Genomic DNA, 19,548 nt, shown 5'->3' with positions numbered 1-19,548 from the left:
CAAAATGAATAGGACGGTGCTTCACAGTAGAGATGGATAATGACCCAAAACATACTGGGAAGGCAACCCAAGAGCTTCCCAAGGCAAATAAATGGAATATCCTTCAATGGCCAAGTCACTCACCTGACCTCAACCCAACTGAGCATGTGTTCCACTTACTGAAGACAAAACTGAGCGAAGAAAGACCCACAAACGAGCAGCAACTGAAGGGCGCTACAGTAAAAGCCTGGCATGGCATCTGAAGGGCGGAAACATTTGGTGCGTTTGGTTCCATTGGTTCCAGACTTCAGGCAGTCATTGACTACAAAGGATTTTCATCCAAGTATTAAAAATAATCCTTATAGTTGTAATTATGTTGGTTTGTCCAATTACTTTTGATTTAATGCGTTATTTTGTTAAACTCCTTGAATTAAAGCTGGAGTCTAAAAAATTGCGAAAATTGTTTCACTGTAAATAAATGTGTGTTTGTGTGTGTGTGTGTGTGTGTGTGTATGTAGCCCTTTAATTAATTTGGTTAAATATCAGGTCTGCCTGCCAAACTTTTCTTGTATAATTAAATAAAACAGTGGTAAGAGAAATATGACCTTGTGAGGCTGTTCCAGGGAAATGACGACATAAAAAGAAAGACCTTATGTAAATGCCTGTGCATGCACGCATGTGTGTGCGTCCATGTGTGTCCATGCGTGGCTGTAACAGGAGGTACGCCAGTTAAAATGCCACAAGAATCCAGCAGAGTTTTCCAGGGAAAGCGACTGAGGCGAGGCTCGGGGATCTGGAGACTGGGAGGAGCTCCGGCAGCGACTGGTACTGCTTTCAGCAAAGAGGGACAGATGTGTTTGAGTCCGCGGGATGGCTGCACACATGTAGCTGCTCCAGGAGCCGATGGATTCCAAAGCTTCAAACCTTTTTCCAGACTTCAGTTATGATTCATAGAAGGGACGGGGAAAAAAAACTGTGACCCTCGAAAGTATCTTCCTAATTTTGACCCTTTCATGCCAGGAAATTACATTGAAAACAGTCCATTTAAAGCAAGTGCATTCAAATTAAACTGATTATCAAAAACTATTTTATCAAGGTCCAGCCTCTCTAATCTGACGATTTGCTGCTTTTCTTTGTCTTATTTTCCTATTAAATTCAATATTTATTGATTTTGGACTATTCATCAAACAATAAAAGCAATTTGAAGAGATCACCTTGGGCTTAAGGAAATCGCAACGGGAAGTGTTTCAGCATTTTCTCACATTTTATAAACCAATTGATTAATTGATTCATCAAGAGAGTAGGTGATAACGAAAATCCTAAATCAAACACCTTAAAAGCTAAATTATTAGAATAGTAGAACTGTTTATTCAGTGCATGAACATGACATTTTAAAGCACCCTCTTGAATTTACACCGTATTTGTTTAGTTACCCACAAGATTGAAATGAATCTAATGAATCTAATGTGTCTGTACTTGTACAGTCAAAGGTATAATAGAGCTGAACTGCAGATTTTTTTTCCCACACTTTGCTCACTTATCCCGGGGTATCCCATCAGTACATAGGCATCCGAATGACTCAACAGCTCTCAGACACGAAGATTTCTTCAGAAATAGGAAAAAAATGTCAGTCTGGCACAGAACCAGGCCAGTATCTCTCAGACCAGCTGTTTTTGCTTTGAAAAGGAGACCACTGGTTTTTATCATCAGATTAATAAAGTGTCATGTCCGAGGGGCAGGCTGCCTTTCTAGCTTGCTAGACAGAAACTAACACACAGTTACATAATAACAATCGTTCTTCTGTTCCGTTGTACGTTCAATACCGTGCAATGCTTTTCATTCACCCAAACATTTGTCGACAAAAAAAAATAAAAAAAAAATACTGCTGCGAGGCAACACAAAGCGGCTATTCAGCGTCTGGAAGTGTCGGGTGGTGCTGCAGGGAGGCGGCTGGCCTGGACAGAGGTGCCTCAGTTCAGCATGACGGATGATGAACACAAACATACAGTACGTTTAAGACCAACACTGACAGATAATATATGTAGATATAAGCTATTTATGGCCTGAGTCTGACCAGTTGAAAGTCCTCAAGTTATTAATATTTACTGCCGCGGCCACACTGCAAAATGTCGAAATGCAGTGGAACTCAGAGGGGATCTCTGCCTGTTTACAGGTCTTGTCTGGGAAGTACTACTGCATGCACGCATCTTGGTACACGTTGTATGAAGCTTTTTTTTTTTTTTTTCTCCAGTGGGAGCTGTAATCTGACCATTTGCCTCAAGTGATGTCACTCGAGTCAGCGTCAGCTGGCGCTGAGGACTACAACCTTGAGAGAGAAAAAAAAAATCTGGGGGTGTGGATTCGGAAAGAACTGAGCTTACCAGACCTCTGTAGCCAGGCTCATCTCTGCTTGAAGCTAGAGGCTAAATACAAGCGGATCTCTGAACGAACTGTCGGCGGTCGAGCTGCATTGTGGGTAATGTAGGCGCCAGGTTTTGACAAGGAAGACGATATCTCTGGTTCTGCTGCGCCAATTTCAACCCTTTTTTTTTTTTTCCAATTGTCGATCATGAACCAAGTTTTATAGGAGTACAATGCTATATCAGTGGAGTACTCTTCTCCTGCTGCCTATGATGTATGACCAACTAAATTAAGGGATGGTTCCACATTTTGGTAAATCCGCTTATTTGCTTTCTTGTTGAGACGATCGTACATTAAATACATAGCTACAGGCAGCAGCCAGTCAGCTTAGCATAAGGACAGGAGACAGCGGTAAACACCTAGCCTGGCTCAGTCCAAAGAACCCGCTACCTGTGCCTCTAACGTTCCAAATGTTTCTCTCAGTTTGAAGAGTCATCTCTGAATTCATTTATGACATTTTACAGCACAGAAGTTTGTTTTGGCATTGATAAGCATCTGAACTGGGAGTCAACACAATCACGGGACACTAAAACAATAAAACCCTCGGCGATCATTGTGTGAATCGTGTAACGTCAATCGTATCACAGTGGTACATCGGATAATACCTGGCTTTCAATAACACACTACCCTCCGCTTCATTTGTGAGTCTCACCCAGGTAGCCATGGCCTCCCCAGCCCTATGTTAGCCTAACAACATAAATTATCTATGTACCACAGTAATGCTCTTGCTTCCTTAAATACATAATGCAGGACGGCTGCCTTGCTCCCAGGGGAGACAGTGGAACGAGATCTGATGATTCTGAACTGGGCCAATGTGTTGTTTAACCGAACAGCACAGAGTTTCCTCTGAGCACTGGACATCCTTCCCTCCTCCTTTCCTAAACGGCATTTTGGATCTGGTAGATTTTACAGCTGGAGGAATTGATGTCATGGAGTTGAGAGGTAGCTCAAGAAGAATGCAAACAAGCGGGAAAACAATCTTGACGAATTAAAAAAAAAAAAAAAAATTAGACCACCCTAAAGCAAATATTTCGGGTTAAGGGCACAACTTTTGGCTTATTGAATCAAATCCACTATCGACTGATGCTGCAATTGCAACCCTAACAGAAACCCCTGCAGTGACCTCCTCTTGCCCTCCCATAAGGAATTCGACAGAAAAAGCTGGAAAACACCGCTCGCTATTGCACAGGAATGGGGTTCGTGTCCAAAAAACCTTTAAAAGAACAGACGAAGAAAAGAAGCAGGTTTGACTTTCATTTATTTACTTCCTTTCAAATCTGTGACTTCAAAATGCATGAGTGCAATATATATGTATAGCAGAAGATACAATCAGCGGATAAATATAAAATCCAGTAAAATAGTACTCTAGTAATGTAAACTCTGTGACACAAGTGTTACAAATCACTACATACCTGCCCATTTACCTAAAACACAATGTCTGAAAGTGTCTTACTTTCTTTATAAATGCACATTAGCTTTGCTCAGCACTAGTTTGAGGTCTAGGGTGAAAGCTGGGAGGATTGAGTTGGTGAGGAAGTGTTGTCAAGGAGCTAAATCCATACAGGACATCTGTAACAGGTTCCCACGGCAGCCCGGACATACAGTCCATGAGTTTTCCATGACTAAGTTTGAGCACTTCCATGGCTCCTCTTCCCTCCTGCTTCTATTGTCTTAATGTCAAAGAAAACAACAGTTTTGTTCCCACTTCAGTCAGGACGAAAACCACCATCTAATTCAATGAACGTGTTAAAGCTGGGAATGAATTCCACACTATTCCTGTACAGTGGTGTGATGGTAAAATTCCATGATTTTCTCCATCCAAACGGCATCTTTCAAGCTTCCATGATATTCCAGGAATTCCGTAACCAGTAGGGAACATTGTAGTAATTGCACTGTACGGGCCAGGACTGCAGCACTGAGCACTACTTTAACTCTAAACGTCTTAGGTTTCTAGGAATATATAGGTATAAATAAAAGCACATCAGAGAGCAACATCTTCATGACACAAAATAAAAACGTAAAAATGGATTGAGGGTTTTAGTGTTTGCCCAGATTAAAATTTTACATGCTTGTGGTATAAAAATGGTTCTTGCTTGCTAGATTAGCGCCTAAAAGTTCCAAGTGAAGGCAGCTAACTGACACCATTACTGTGCATTCACACTGCAAGCAACATGATGAGCAGTATACCAGAGTCCAAATCATATGTGGCCACTGTGTACAATGGTTAGTGTACTGTACGTATAAAAAAAATTGAGGCCGCAGCTCAACTGTTTGCTGGGATTAGCCAATTAAGGCCATTGGATTTCCATAGTATTTTACTCCCCCGACAGTTAGAATGTGTTTTTCATGTACCTAAGTTATTAATAGCAAGTGTAAAATGGGTTAGCGGTTTGTAACAGGCCTTTAAGCCTTCCCATTTCTTGACAAACTTTTAGAAAGACTGCAGTGTAACAAAGATGACAAACACTATCCTTTAGGAACAGTTGTAGCCATAGCCGGGATTGGTGGTTAGTTTTTAAAGTAATGTTATTTAGGGTTTCCTGTTTTTTTTTCCTCTAGTTCTTCATTATTGTGGATATGTTAATAAAACACTGTGCCATTATGAAAGGCAAAACATAAGCAGGGAAAAGTTAGACAGCAGCATAGACCCCGTTTACACTTGACTTCCCTGCTAATATCTCATATCCGGTATACAAATCTGGATACAAATGAATATACTTTAAACTCAGGTACATGTACTGTATGCTTCTGATTGCGTCTGTCTTGGTTATTCCAGGCTACATTCAAATTTGGGCCAGCCCCACTCCGGTCCAAAAAGACGGTTTAATGAACCTGAAGCTTTTTGGAAACCTCAAAAAATGCCAGAGGAAGAATACGTTCCGTACCTCAGCATTTTGGTTACAACTGTAACAGCTTAGCCCGCTACCCAACAGCTATCTAGCTAACACACGCATGGGTACATTTACACCTTTTCGAGATCTGGCTAGAATTTCAGACAAAGTTCAATCAGTCTCAAATGATTTTGCTTGCATTTACGCTTAGCTTTTTGGATATTTAACAGCTATCTGATGTACCCAACGTGCATTAAGTGCTAAGTGTAACTGGGATGATAGTTAATAAATCATTGTTCCCCAATCTGTCTGAACTGTGCAGCCCCTTGAACCAAGTTAATCGCAGTGTGAATGCACAGTGAGGAACAGTGTGCATATTCTGTGAGGTTCAGTCCCTGCTTACTCCATATTTAGTTGGCAGGCGTCATTTGGCAAAACATTTAAGATTATTCGACCTTAGAGAGGAGAGGGAGCTCTTCTAGTTGGGGAAAAAACACCAGCGCACAGGCGGTGAGATAATGTCTTAACAAGCAACTGAAGATAATTACAAGAACATAACGTGGTCATTTTAAAGACTAGTGTTTTTTAAATCTAGATGTGGATGTCTGTAGTCATGGCAGTGTGGTCCTTCTTTAGAGTGATGAAGACGATGATTCACTCAAAGCGGCGACTGGTCTCAGCTGTGGTTTACCAGTTGTCTAGGAAGTCGAATCCGGTCTTCAGGATGCTGCTGCTTGTGTTGAACTGAGAAGAAGGAACAAGTGGGCAGTTTGGGAGAGACAGAGAGACTTGTGTTAAACTCTGTCAGAAGGGTGAGGACACTGTACAGTGCACTATGACTGGCCATAGCCCCTTTCACACTGGACAAAAAAAAACCCAGTAACACCCACTAACATTTAGCTTTTGTCTTCAGTGGGAAATGGTACAATCGGCATTCATTCCCGGGTCAAATGGCTCTGCAGTAGTCAGGGTTATTTATCAGCTCTAGCTCCGATCGGCAGTGATTTACATTTAGCTTTTTGAAAGGTTGGTTCGGATCCAATCAGACTGTAGTGCGGTTGGTTTTTGGTATGAAAGCAAAACAGGCCAACCAAGGATTCAAAAGCTAAACTACTATTAAATCCGCCTTCTGATGGAGAAGAAATGCCAAACAATTAGTATTAGTCATCAATATAATGGTGTAAGATCATTTGTTAACTATGGTAATGTATGGCTTTAGAACATAGTTAAAATAGAATTGCCGCCTTGCGGTTGTATGCCTCCGCGAAATAGTCAAGTATCCCTTTAAATCCATGTCTGTCCAGACTCATAATAGATGTAGTGGAGACTTTTGGTGTTGAATAATGGCCAGAAGTGCTTTGTAAAACATTATAAAGGTCACAGTGAAGCTGTGAAATTGTGACATCATTAGCATATGAATTCTTGAGTTATGGCCAAATGTGGACTCAGTCACGAACCACTGATACTGTGGACCAGTAAACACTGGGCTAAACAAATACACTGGACTTTATTTTAAAGCATGTTGCATTTCTGGCCACATCCTGATCAGTAGTTTTGCAGCAGGTGTTTGCCTTAAATTTTTCCCTGCAGACATATCAAATGGGATTTTAACTTTGAGTATCCTATAACATTCAATCCACAATATCCAAAGTAAATGTTGTACTTAGAAACGGTGCTTGTTTCTGTTTCTGTTTCTGTTTCAGAACTCACCTGGGAAAAGGTGGGGTTGTTGTCAAAGTTGGCTGAACCTTCCTCCTCCTTCTCCTTCTCCTTCTCCACACTGGGGGAGATGTTGGAGGGCTTTGACATCATGCTGGAGGAGAACATTTCATCCACGGTGTTGCTGACCGATGGCAAGGTGCTCTGAGAGCGCTCCCATCCCGCCACTGTCGAGGACACTTTGACAGGTGGGGCGGGGTTTGGCGAGATGGAGATGGATGCTGGTGTTGCACTAACAGCAGTGGGGACGGGAGGCTGTGGAGCAGGGGGTTTGGGTGCTCTCTGTTTTGTGGGCCTGGTAGGAGCTGGAGGGTGGGAATCCGTTGCCTCAGGCTCCTTGGAGGGGACAGATGTCTCCTGTAGAAAAATGATTATATTTTCTGCTGGCATTTTCAGATACAATTGATACAATGAACATCACATTTTTAAGCATTTTTGTAATATACACTTGTTAAAGATAACACAAGTTAAAAGTTACAAAAAACAACAAATGCTAATGTTTTGAAATTGTTCAGAAATGTCTCAAATAGAGGGGACGTATAGTTGTTGACATTTTATTTAGGCTTCTTGGATAGACATTGCAAGCAGTGTAGGTGGTTGATGAGACTGTGCACTGAAAAAAACAACAGGAACAATAAAAGTGCAGGAAAGTAGAAAAGAAAGAAGAGCAAAGTAGAAAAAGGAGAAACAAAGATCATTGTTCCTTTTTTACTGCTAACTGGCTGCATTCGCCATCTGCTTCTCTGACACTTGTGGAGGCTTCACAGATGCCATTTAGCTCAGCTTCAGGCTAGACTCTATTTCAGGATACACAGCCCAAGGGACAAGTGCTCGGGTGGGGACTTGCTTTCAATCTGTTGTTTTTTAGAAACTATTACAGACCAGAAATGGGGTGCTTGCCTCTCAGCATTTAAAAGCAGCCAAAATATAGCAGCAGATAGTAGGAAACAACAGTAGACGTCCGTGCTTGCCTGTCGGAGGTAGGAGGGGAGGGATTTCTCTCCTTTCTCAAGAGACTTGATCTGGCTTGGTGTCAGGGACTGGAAGTCAGCTTGCTCCCCTTCCAGCCTGGACCTCTCAGCGCTGATCTTCCAGAAAGACGACTCTTCCTCCGGCCTCCGGCCCTCGCTCACAGACACCTTCACAATCACACAATAGCACTTGATTTAACTGTTCTTAACATTGAAAGCTGTATTCATAAAAAGGTCCAATAGCATGGTCCTTCTGGTAGAATTCCTAGAAACGTTTCTGGTTAAAGATGCCATTTAAGTTAAGGTAAAAACGTTATTTGAAGAGCAATTCCTATTGGAAATGTGTACAACTCAAACAAGCCAACAAAGCACTAGTTATGGATACAGCAGACTGTTTTTAATGGGACAAACACTGTGATAATCATGCATAGAGCCCCATTTGTACAAAAACGTTACCACATCCATACAAATAAATGCAATATGTCCGTCAATGAGGTCGTTCAAATTTGTTACTTAATGGCAGGTTTAACAGAATAACAGTCAAATTTATCAAACTGAGATTTTTCCCAGTAATAAAGCAAATATAGACTGATATTAAACTGGCTCTATTCAACTTAATGTGTGGCATTAGGGACATTTTTATTTATCAACCAAAAGGCAGCATCTGAACAAGAACATGACATGAAACAACCAGGTGAGCCATACGTCCTCTCTGTGATTTCAGTTACTGTCTATCCCAAAGGCTCAAAGTTCCTTAGACAACTTGCACATATCACCCCAAAGCCCGTTTTCTCACCTGTGATTACTTACATACTTCCCATATAGTTGAATGCAATGATTTGATCCAGTCCCATACAACTATACAGTATGTATATATTCAAGTCAAGGCTTAGATTAAATCTCCTGTAACATATGATAAGGAAAGCATTTCCTTTCCAACCAAAATATATAACTTAGCACAAACACAGTCACTTCTGTCCATATGAGGGATAATCATACCTTGGTTCCGAGCTGGCTGGAATGAAGAGCCTTTGCGGACTTCGAGTCTGCCTGCGAGGCAGAGAGCCCCTGGTCTGCCGAGCCTGATGTCAAGTTGAAGTCCAACTGACTCTGAAACACGGAAAAGAAGCCATTTTTAGAAAATGATTCACCTGTGATCATATAATTCCAGATATTTCAAGGATAGCCAAAAAAGCCAAACTCAGCTGCCACCTTGTAACTGCGATATTTTTGATGGTAGCACGTGTCAAAATTCTGTCTGAAATCACTTGTGTTGAACTTGTGAATTAATAATTTTTTTCTTTACCTTGGTTTCCCATGAGAAGGGGGCAGAATGCTCATCTTGCCAGGTAATATCCTAAACAGAGACAGGCATGCTGTGGTTACAGTTTCAACTCACACACAGATTGTACTCAGGGCCTTCCTTTAAAGAGTGGTAGACTGGAACTCGTACTGATTCTAGTAGATAAACAAGTGAGTTATTTTGAGTGTAAAGATCATAGTGGGGGGCTCCACCTTGCGACCCACAGGACTTAAAGAGGACCCGCCGCTAATGTCTCGGTGCCAGATAACCCCAGGGCACCTTCAGAGGTCCCGTAGAGTCCATGACTCGGTGGTGCGGAGCCGTTTCGGCGACGTTTGGGGGACCGACAGCATGTAAGGCAAGGGTGGTCATAATGTTTTGGCTAATCCGTGTATGAAGAGAATGTGAGAGCGATGCACGAATGAGCACAAGGAAAAACACGATTAAGCCAGCTTATACGTATGTTATGCGTATACTTTGCTAATACTTTACAAAATAAGAGCACCAGGATTTCTGGGAGACGCCGGCATCGAACGAAGTAATACGGCGTTGCCCACAAATAATAGCCCGTTGTGAATTTATCATACAGAATTGCCTGTGTGACTGTTACTTCGACCTATCGATCTATCTATGGGTAAAGGCTAGGATTCATTTGTACTGAGGTCCATGTAGTCACTCTGACGTTTACCAACACACTGCAATGGTTACGTGGCTAGTTAGCAACAATGAAAAACAACTGGCTGTGCTGCCCTTTAGACGCACTCACCAGCCTATCTAATATCAATTCGAAATGTGGTTTAGATACCTCTTCCCCGAAATGAACTATCTTCTGACCCGTCTGCATGAGCAGTTTGGGGTAACAGACCACTTCTTCACGCTCAACTCGGTGCATAGCGTATCGGGCTCGGATGTGGGGATCCATCATCCAGTTGTCGATGGCGCTGTCCTGCTCCTGCGTCGTCATTTTCTCCCAGGACGAGCCGTGCTTGGCTTTGATTTTCTCCCTCTCCTGCATTATTTTATTTGCCATGGAGTTGATGGAGGAGAAGTATTCGAACTTCTTTTCCTCCATCCTGTGGGCATCGAGCCCCGCCACTGTCGCGGTGGCCATCTTTAGCCGCGGCCTCAGCTGTTGTTATTGTGAGGAAGAGGAAACTGGCGGTGACCGCGGTGCGGGCGGTGGGTGGGACGCACGCAATCCGTTTCGATGTGTGCGTTAGCGGCGCCATCTTGTGGTGCTTTTCAAATGCGCAAGGACTCAGGTTAGGCTCTTTTTTACGATGGGAATTTAATAACCCACAACCTTGAGCTTCCCCAGCCTTTATTGTCGCTCCTGCTTAGTAGTTTGGTGCTTGTTAAAAAAGACAACATGTTTATAAGTCGGGTTTCTCCGTGTTTTACCTCAGCTCTCTGTCCGTTACGCCGAGGCGCTCAAGTTAGCTTCCGATTCGGCAGTTGAGTTGAAAGTTAAAGGAATCAATTTTTACAATAGCGAGCGTGTGTTGTTTTCACAAACAGTATGGAAGTTTCACAAATCGGGCCCGGTGTTTTAAAGATTCTTTAGCGTGTCTGGGATAATCAAGATCAAATTTGACATGTGTGAGTAAAATTATTTTTATTGTTATTATTATTATTTTATCTAGACTTGATCCAATGTGGTCTGGGTGTGGGGAAAAAAAGGCAGTGAAATCTCCCTCTCTCGCTTTCATAAATAAAATACTTTTTTTTTAAATATTGTTGAAAGTGGATACCTACAATGTCTAACACCCTTTCACAGCAGTGAGGGGCTCAGAATGGTAAGTCAGATTTCCCCTCTCTCCTTCCCCTCAACCGCCGACTCGGACGCTAACTTCGGTTAACTAAGCTAACACTCACAGTTTCCGCTGTGTGCTTGCTCTCCACGAACTCTGGAGGTGGGCTGCGGATTCAGGTGATGATTCTCTGCGGGCTCAACACTGAGAGCAACCCCCTTCAGGTAGGTTGGATCCGTTGTATAAGTTACAATACGCTGAAATTTAGAGAGAATCCACAAAATACATCTGACTTTTGAGTTTATTTCTCCTCTTATGTGATTATTTGACCACTATACAAATAGAGTTTTTGAAAATTGTTTTTGATATTCCTCTGTATCTAAATCAGTGCTTTATAGCAGGTTAAATGTAATTTCCGTAATACTAGGCGAGAAATCAGGAACCATGCATGAGTATAATGACTGTGGTAATGAAACAAAAACATAGAACTAAGCTCCAGACATATTTTAATAAACCAGCAACAATTGTTTCCTCAATGAATTTATCAAATTTACAATCAGTTACAAACACAAGGCACATGTAATCATATTAAAATACAAAACATGAAAAAAACGAGATTTCTAATTAAAATATTTACAATTTTAAAAGTAATCTCCGAAAATATAACAATTTAGAAACTTAAAAATAACATTTAAAAAGAAAAGTAGCACTAAGAGCACTTAAACACTGCTCTAGATGAGTAGCGCTACTAAAGGGCTTTTAGCCAGTGCGAACTGGTACGGCGACAAAAGTACATGCAGCAAGTCAGGCCCACAAAGTCACAGGTCACAGCAGAATAACAACAGTCACATTTATTATCTACAACCTGGGGGCGGCAGGATTCAAAAGTCGCCCACAATGCAAGGAACAAAATAAAACCACAAAAACTCAACAAACTTTAAAAGTTTGCCTCAGTGACACTGTACCATGTCTTGTATTCTTCTTGTGCATTTTTAAATATTTGAATACTTGAGACCACTCGTAAATACTCTACACATGTCTCCAACTTTCATTTTAAGGAATTTTTGAGTCTCATGTAAATAAATAACTCTTTTAATAATTTTGCAAATGTAAAACACGTTCTCATGTGGATTTAGCCCAATCAGTCACATTTTTATTTACCCTCATGTTTTCTTGGTAACTATGCGACTGTTTACATTTTGCACACTGGATCTAAACGGTGTTCCTCAGGCTGTGTGGGCGTCGTGGAGGCTAAGCTTCTCATTTTTCATCAGACTTGCACTGTTAAGATGTGGGCGAATGGCAATAGCGGTAACTGGAACAGTTTTAGACCTTCGTCTGGATGAGTGAGAGCACGCCAGGTAGAAGATCTCTGCCACGTTGAACACGAGAGAGATGCAGGACACTACGAGCATGAAGATGATGAAGATGGTCTTCTCAGTGGGTCGAGACATGTAGCACTCTACAGTGAAGGGACATGGAGCTCGGGAGCAGACGATTCTTGGGTCCATGACGAACCCATAAAGATAATACTGCCCCACAATGAACGCTACCTCCAGAATGATTCTGAAAAATATGGAGGTCATGTAGCTTCCCAGCAGATTGCCTTTAATCTTGACATGGCCTTTTTCGTCGGAGTACTTCGGAACTTTGACGACTTCACTCTTAGAGTGGGTCTGCATATATTCTCTCAGTTTATTCTCTTTGTGGATGACATGGAGGACATGGCCGAGGTAGATCAGCGTTGGCGTTGAGACGAAGATAATTTGGAGGACCCAGAATCGAATGTGTGAGATTGGGAAGGCTTGGTCATAGCAGACGTTCTTACAACCCGGCTGTTTGGTATTACAAATCATATTGGACTGCTCATCACCCCAAACCTGTAATGTTCACATGAGAAATTATTATTATTACATGTATAAGCACAACAAATGGACTGGGAGCTAAGTTACTTTTATGAAGAGGTATTTTATTTATCTTAATACAATAGCACAACTCTTCCCTAATCCACTGCTGGCATCACTATAGAAGTTCACTGAAGTGTTGCTGTGTGCACCTAGTGGCTAAGTATCAAATAACAAGGTTACAAAACCACATTGTAGACGTAAAATGTTGTGGCTTTACGAACATTTAGTATTGATTAAATTTAAAAAAGATTTTTAAATAGGTAAAAGACTCCAGCCCCAAAGACACTTTACAAAATATGCCGATCGATGGATGAGCAACTCTCATTTTAAGATAAAGATGACAAACGTCTTTTAATTATGTGCAAACTTTGAAAATATAATCAAAAAGGCCTCGTCACAACTTAAAACCTGATGATTTTCTGTCAAGTTGAATGCAGTGCTATCCGAACACCACCTGCATTTCACAGCTAATGTTGCTGAGGAGCTGTGGACCTCCATGATGGTCACCAGAGGGTGTTATTTCATCTAAAAGTCCTAAACTCACAGAAGTAATTCAGCGATGCAACAGTTATGTATAATGCTACAAAAAATAAACTATGAAACAACAGAAGCAGACCTTCTCTGCTCCAGCTCCGAGGATCATGATCCTGAAGATAAAAAGCACGCTGAGCCAGACCTTTCCGATGATGGTGGAGTGGGACTGGACCTTGTCCAGCAGAGAAGACAGAAAACCCCATTCTCCCATGGTCTCTGATCTGATATGGAAAAGCAAATGAAAATGTCGATTGATTAACGATTTGGACCAAACATACACATGGTTTCATTAAAACCATGCAAAGTGAATTATGATATGAAGACAAGTTTTTTTTTTTTTTTTTTGTTTTCTCATTTTGCCATAATCGATAATATCAGTAATTACTAATACATGTAGACCACACAACTTAAAACAGTCTCATTCATGTAACCAACTATATCCAACTGAATCATATATCCAACTATTCATGTAACAAAAGATCCTATAGATGCTAAACCAACAGAATCTCAGTTATCCAATTGTTATTTGCAGTAGTTGTCAAGTTTGTTGGATGTACTTTTTGAAGTCTCAAGTTAAGTTGTAGTTACTTCTAAATAGTAAATGCTATTAAACTTTTATAAGGTTTTGTGAGAAAGGAAGTACAATTTTATGAAAATGTAATTAATCTTTTATCATATTGTTGTATCTATATATGTTTTCTCTAATTAATCAGTAATTCATTATTATTTTTTAAGTGACCGCTATGTTACTACGTATATATCACAAAAGGAGAGGATAAAGCGTTCTGTTATTTTTTAATAAATAGCAGTAGGTGCTGTAACTGATAATAATTGATTAACGTGAATGGCAAAACATCAAAAGCAGCCGATAGTCTTTAGAGACACAATCGCATGTTCTAAAATCCCTAATCTAGAGAATGTTCAGAACGTAAAGAAGGAGCTATAAAATCTATTACATAACAAAGACCTATCTCAAGATATGTTACTACATTTGTTTAGATGTTAGATAGGAGAGGAATTTTGTATTCAGCCGATGTTTGTATGTGCCTTTCAATAGCTGCATCTATAATCATAGTTTTTTTCATAAGAAGAAAAGCACCTTAGTGTGTTTACAGTGTATCCTAACTAATTGCCTTATCTAATCATAGAATCATAGAACATGTGGAAATACATGGATAATACAGATTTTTATCCTGACGGATTATGGACAGTGCTTCAATCTTTATGGTCAAATAGTCTAAAGAGTTTCTCTGTACTCGGGCTTTGCTTATACACACTTACACTGAGATTCTTACAACACTCTACCAAGGCAAGAAAATATAATAATAAATAACCATATCCATCCAAGATTATGTGGATTTAATCCCTAAAATGCATAAAATTTAAAATTTGAATTCCTTACATTTTATAATATCAAGTTTTGTGCATTAATAATTATCCAATAAAACTATTTTTAAAGTAAATGTACAACTTACCTTTGAATTTAATAGGTCCTCTTCCAGACAAACAGACCAGTCACCACCTGTGGAGCTGAGTTGAATGATAGAGAGGCCAGTACACCAAACTAAACCTTTCTATGGTATCTTGAACTTTAGATGAAGTTGTGCAACAATGTGAGCTGTCACGTTGTCATGACATCTGAAAATGATAAATCTCAAGTAGACTAATTTTTGGCTGAGCACTGACAGGATTGTACATGTTAATGATTGGCAGTGCTACAAACCAGAATCCACAGCTGTTTTATGTAATTGTTCTTTATTATCACTTTGAATTATTATTTATTTTATTTAAATCAAATGCATTTACATAGTAAATGGAAAGAATTCCCCAAACTAGCCCTTGATTTCTTTAGCATTCTACATTTAAATAGATTTGCCAGTTATATATCTACAAAGCCAGTAAATAAATGACATTTATTATAAATGAAGCACAAGAGTCAGGTACTAAAGGGTATAAGCAGAGTCTGCATACCTGTACAAACTAATCCAATCTAGTACAATAACCCTGCCATGAATACTATGTGGGGATTGAACAGTCACGTTCACTTTTTGTTGAAACTGAGTCAACAAAAAGGTTTTTTCTTTCATACATTGTGATTTACACGATGTCTCAACAAGCTGCGGAAATCTAATTTTATAAGCTTCACAGAGACCTTCTTGTTGTAGAGATTTTGTACTGAATCTGAAATACTGTATGTTGAATAGGTCCTCATGAGTTTTATGGATGTATTTGATCCCCTTGATATATCATTTTGTTTGGGTTCTGTCTTTGTATTGTCTAACTGATGTAAATGTCCTTAGCCTTATATTAAGTCATTCAAATTATCCTTGAATCAGCGTTGGTGGCTAATATGTCACTCCATCGACCACTCCCTATTCTGAAGTTACATGACTATCGCAGAGCTTTACGATTAATCAGATTAGTTGATGACCAGAAAATGAATCAGCAGCAATTTTGAGCATCAGTTAATCACTAATGTATTTTCTAGGCTTGACTGGCAAGCGAAATCACTGGTTTGTGCTTCTCAAATGTGAATATTTTCTGTTTTTCTTACTCTTTTATTATAGTAAAGTCAGTATCTTTGGATTTTTGATAGACTTTTGAAAATGTCACCTTGGGCACCTGACATTATCGACACTTTGCTGTCATTTTACAGAACAAACTTTTGAGTATTAAACTAGAAAATAATCAGTAGACTAATCAATAATAAAAACAATCATCAGTTACAGCCCTACAGAATTTGAAAATAAGTGTAAATCATATTAGCTAAAAGTAAGTTGTTTGACTAAGAATTGAAAAGTGTATACCTGTCATCTAAAAATTAATAGACTGATGAATCGATATTTTTTTATACAACTTTAATCATTTATTAAAAACAATTAAGCATACAAAAATGTATCTGCCATATTAGTAGAAACAGACTCTTCACAACAATCTTCAAAATCCTCATCATTGCTTAGTAAGCAAATCATTTCAAGTCCTAGATAAAGAACATGACCATAATTTAAGGACACATTCAATAACTGGGCATAGACACAATTCTGCTCACTTATAGATAAATACATTGACATATTGCAAACTTTCCATTATTAGATTTCCATTTAGAAATTAAAAAAATAAATGTAAAATTCCAACAATGTCGCCCCTTAATATTTATAATAATGTTAATTTATGCAGGCTTTTCTCTTCATATTATACCACAATATTACACAAATACAAAGCTCTTCCTTCATATTCTGTCATGACATGTACACCACATTGTGAGAAATCTTCACTTCAGTCTCTTAGATGTATTTGAACCAGGAACCATCAGGGACAAATGTAAAAAAAAGATACAAATACATTCTGCGTGTTTTTTTTTTTTTTTTTTAATGACCACTCAGCAGTCGTTTCTCCTCTTTGGCCCCGTCCAGGCTTCCTCCGATACTGTGACTGTTCTCGAGCTCCATGTTCAGCTTGTTCTGCTTTACTGCGTCTTCTGCACACGGCCACCTGGGAGCTGACAGGCTGGCAGGGTTTTCTGCTGAGGTAATCTTGTGATTGCGATGCCTGGACCCACATCTGGCCCTGGTACAAATCAGGTAGAACACCTCAATGACGTTGAGGAGCAGAGAGACGCAGGCCACTACCAGCATAAAGATAATGAAGATGGTCTTCTCTGTGGGTCGGGACATGTAGCACTCCACAGTGAAGGGACAGGGCTTTCTAGAGCAGGGGAACATGGGGACCATGACGAAGCCATACAGGTAGTACTGTCCCACTATGAAGGCAGCCTCAATGATGATCTTAAATACGAGCTGAGTCAGGTAGCTTCCCAGCAGGTTCCCCTTGATCTTCACCTGTCCCTTTTCATTTGTGTATTTGGGCACTTTAAGAAACTGGGACCCACCAGGGCTTGACAGCTGCTCCCTCAGCTTTTGCTCCTTGTGGATGACGTGCATGGCGTGGCCCAGGTAGACCAGCGTCGGCGTGGAGACAAAGATGATCTGGAGGACCCAGAAGCGTATGTGCGAGATGGGGAAGGTCCAATCATAGCAGACGTTCTCACAACCAGGTTGCTGAGTGTTACAGATGAAACCCGACTGCTCGTCGCCCCAGACGCTCTCGGCACCTGCACCCAAAACCATGATTCTGAACAGGAAGAGGATGCTCATCCAGATCTTCCCAATGACTGTGGAGTGGGACTGGACCTTGTCCAGCAAACTTGACAGGAATCCCCAGTCTCCCATCTTTATAAGTGATGTTCAGTTACTGATCTGTCATGAAAGAGAGGGAAAATGCAGTAAATACTCAGCTAATAAACAGGACAAATCCCTAGTTTTGTTTGCAATGACCCTAAACCAAAACTTTCTATTTAACCAATATGCCGCTGTTGGAAGAAAAGCGCTCATTGTTCTGTATAATTTAGATAAGTCATTTTTCTGTTCTTGAGCAGGGCTACACGAGAAGGAAGAAGACATCAAAGCTTCCTGAACCTCGAGCTAGTTAGTCGTTAATTTCCTATAGTAAACATCAATCACAATTTTGAATGAAAAAATGGAAGACTCAGTGGCATTATACTGATGAGACACAGTAGAAGTAGGCTGGCATGGAGATAAAGAAATAAAACTTTGCTTTGGTAAAGCTTACGTCTGTATTCTCTATAACACAGTTTAAATTATGTACACTTTACAGTAAACATAAAATGTGCTATCTGGGCAAAACAGAGTAGTATATTTAAAGCAATCTGAAGCCATTAATGTAGAGAGAAAGCAACGTAATGAACATTCAAAAGTAAATTACCAACCCATCACTTTCTTTCAAAAAATGTATACAATTTAAAAAAAAAAAAAAAAAAAAAAATCTTGATATTTTACTGGACATTTCATTCTGTATAGTATTCTTTACAGATATTGACATTCATTCACAATATTTTTTTAATTTGTCAAATGATCAGTCATCTTTAGCAGAGAACAGAAATTGCTGCATCTTACCCGCTGGCCCGGTCAGAGAGGACTGTCTGCGGTTGGGACAGATGACTAACTGAAGTTGGACCTTGGAGTTTTGAGCAGGGAGAGGACAGCAGGACTGATGAGGTTTCACAACACACATCTAGCTTTAATGTCACGCTGTACCCGTCAGCAGACGAGAGCAGAAAAAGTTGACGAAAGATGAGAACTGGAGGACGAGAGTGTAATAATTGACAGGTGTTCAGTATCACTTTCAGGGACCAAGATTTTGTTGGAACTTTTAAATTCAGATGAATAATTTGAGATCGGTGTAGCCATGCTGAAACACTATCATTCATTAACATTAATTCAATAAAATTTTCTGGAGAATGCAGTTAGCCTTCAACCAAATGTATTGTTATTAACTCTTCACGTACTTAATATCCAGCCAGTATTATCAGAATGGGAATCTCATCCAAAAATTAAAAAATAACCCATTTTGGCACAGTCTGAAAAAAATGCTATGGAGCCACAACCACCAAAGGTTTGAGACATTTAATTAGAGGGTGAGTTTTATGTTAAACACATATCTCACTACTTTGTCTCTTCACTAAAAGTAAAAGCAAACACCTAAAATACGCTTAAAAGAACAGTTAAACGTTTTGGGAATATACTTTTTTTTTTGCAGAGAGTTAGATGAGAACATAGTTACAGGTGTAATGTCTGTGTGCCTTATATAAGGCTTTATAGCCAGGACACACTTAGCTCAGTTTAGCAGGAAGATCCATCCCTCCTAAAACCAAAATTTGTTGTTTTTACACATGCAGTTTTTTTTTTACAGGCAAAACAGTTAAGATATAACCCGTCAATCCCTGAGCTTCAGAGGTGCAGAGAGTGCAGAGCTGGCCCCTTCCCCCATTTCCCGACTCCTGGCTGTAGCTTGATATTTACCATACTATCTAACTCTCAGCAAGAAAACAAACTATTTCGTTAAAAGTACTCAAAGTAATAGCAATACTTGAAATGTCAATTTGCTGTGACCTAATAATAGTTGCACAGCTTAAAACGGCATTAAACGTTCAGCACACAATTAATTAAATGCTTTGTATGCATTACAGAAACTGTAGCTCCCTATATATAGTGTGATTGATTAATGGCCAAATTGAAATAAAAAAAAATGAAGAGGTTCAGATGGATGAGGTTG

General features: G+C 39.9%; 3 protein-coding genes across 3 annotated transcripts; all 3 read right to left on the bottom strand.

Annotated features, from left to right (window-relative positions):
- Positions 1-3,641: 3,641 nt before the first annotated feature.
- c4h1orf198 (chromosome 4 C1orf198 homolog) lies at positions 3,642-10,401 on the bottom strand. Its single transcript, XM_040125447.1, has 6 exons — positions 10,030-10,401; positions 9,228-9,278; positions 8,921-9,031; positions 7,922-8,089; positions 6,942-7,307; positions 3,642-5,975 (listed from the first exon to the last, which is right to left on the bottom strand). The coding sequence occupies exons 1-6, from the start codon at positions 10,333-10,335 to the stop codon at positions 5,919-5,921; spliced, it is 1,059 nt and encodes a 352-aa protein (XP_039981381.1). The 5' UTR covers positions 10,336-10,401; the 3' UTR covers positions 3,642-5,918.
- Positions 10,402-11,279: 878 nt separating this feature from the next.
- On the bottom strand, positions 11,280-14,961 carry LOC120789032 (gap junction Cx32.2 protein-like). Its single transcript, XM_040125451.1, has 3 exons — positions 14,892-14,961; positions 13,499-13,637; positions 11,280-12,855 (listed from the first exon to the last, which is right to left on the bottom strand). The coding sequence occupies exons 2-3, from the start codon at positions 13,625-13,627 to the stop codon at positions 12,202-12,204; spliced, it is 783 nt and encodes a 260-aa protein (XP_039981385.1). The 5' UTR covers positions 13,628-13,637; positions 14,892-14,961; the 3' UTR covers positions 11,280-12,201.
- A 1,807-nt stretch (positions 14,962-16,768) lies between these two features.
- gja13.2 (gap junction protein alpha 13.2) lies at positions 16,769-19,358 on the bottom strand. The gene is made up of 2 exons (XM_040125450.1): positions 18,390-19,358; positions 16,769-17,672 (listed from the first exon to the last, which is right to left on the bottom strand). The coding sequence occupies exon 2, from the start codon at positions 17,643-17,645 to the stop codon at positions 16,785-16,787; it is 861 nt and encodes a 286-aa protein (XP_039981384.1). The 5' UTR covers positions 17,646-17,672; positions 18,390-19,358; the 3' UTR covers positions 16,769-16,784.
- Between the last annotated feature and the right edge of the window lie 190 nt (positions 19,359-19,548).

Source organism: Xiphias gladius, chromosome 4, assembly GCF_016859285.1.
Source record: "Xiphias gladius isolate SHS-SW01 ecotype Sanya breed wild chromosome 4, ASM1685928v1, whole genome shotgun sequence".
Lineage (NCBI taxonomy): Eukaryota > Metazoa > Chordata > Actinopteri > Istiophoriformes > Xiphiidae > Xiphias > Xiphias gladius.
This window is presented reverse-complemented; position numbering and strand designations above follow the sequence as displayed.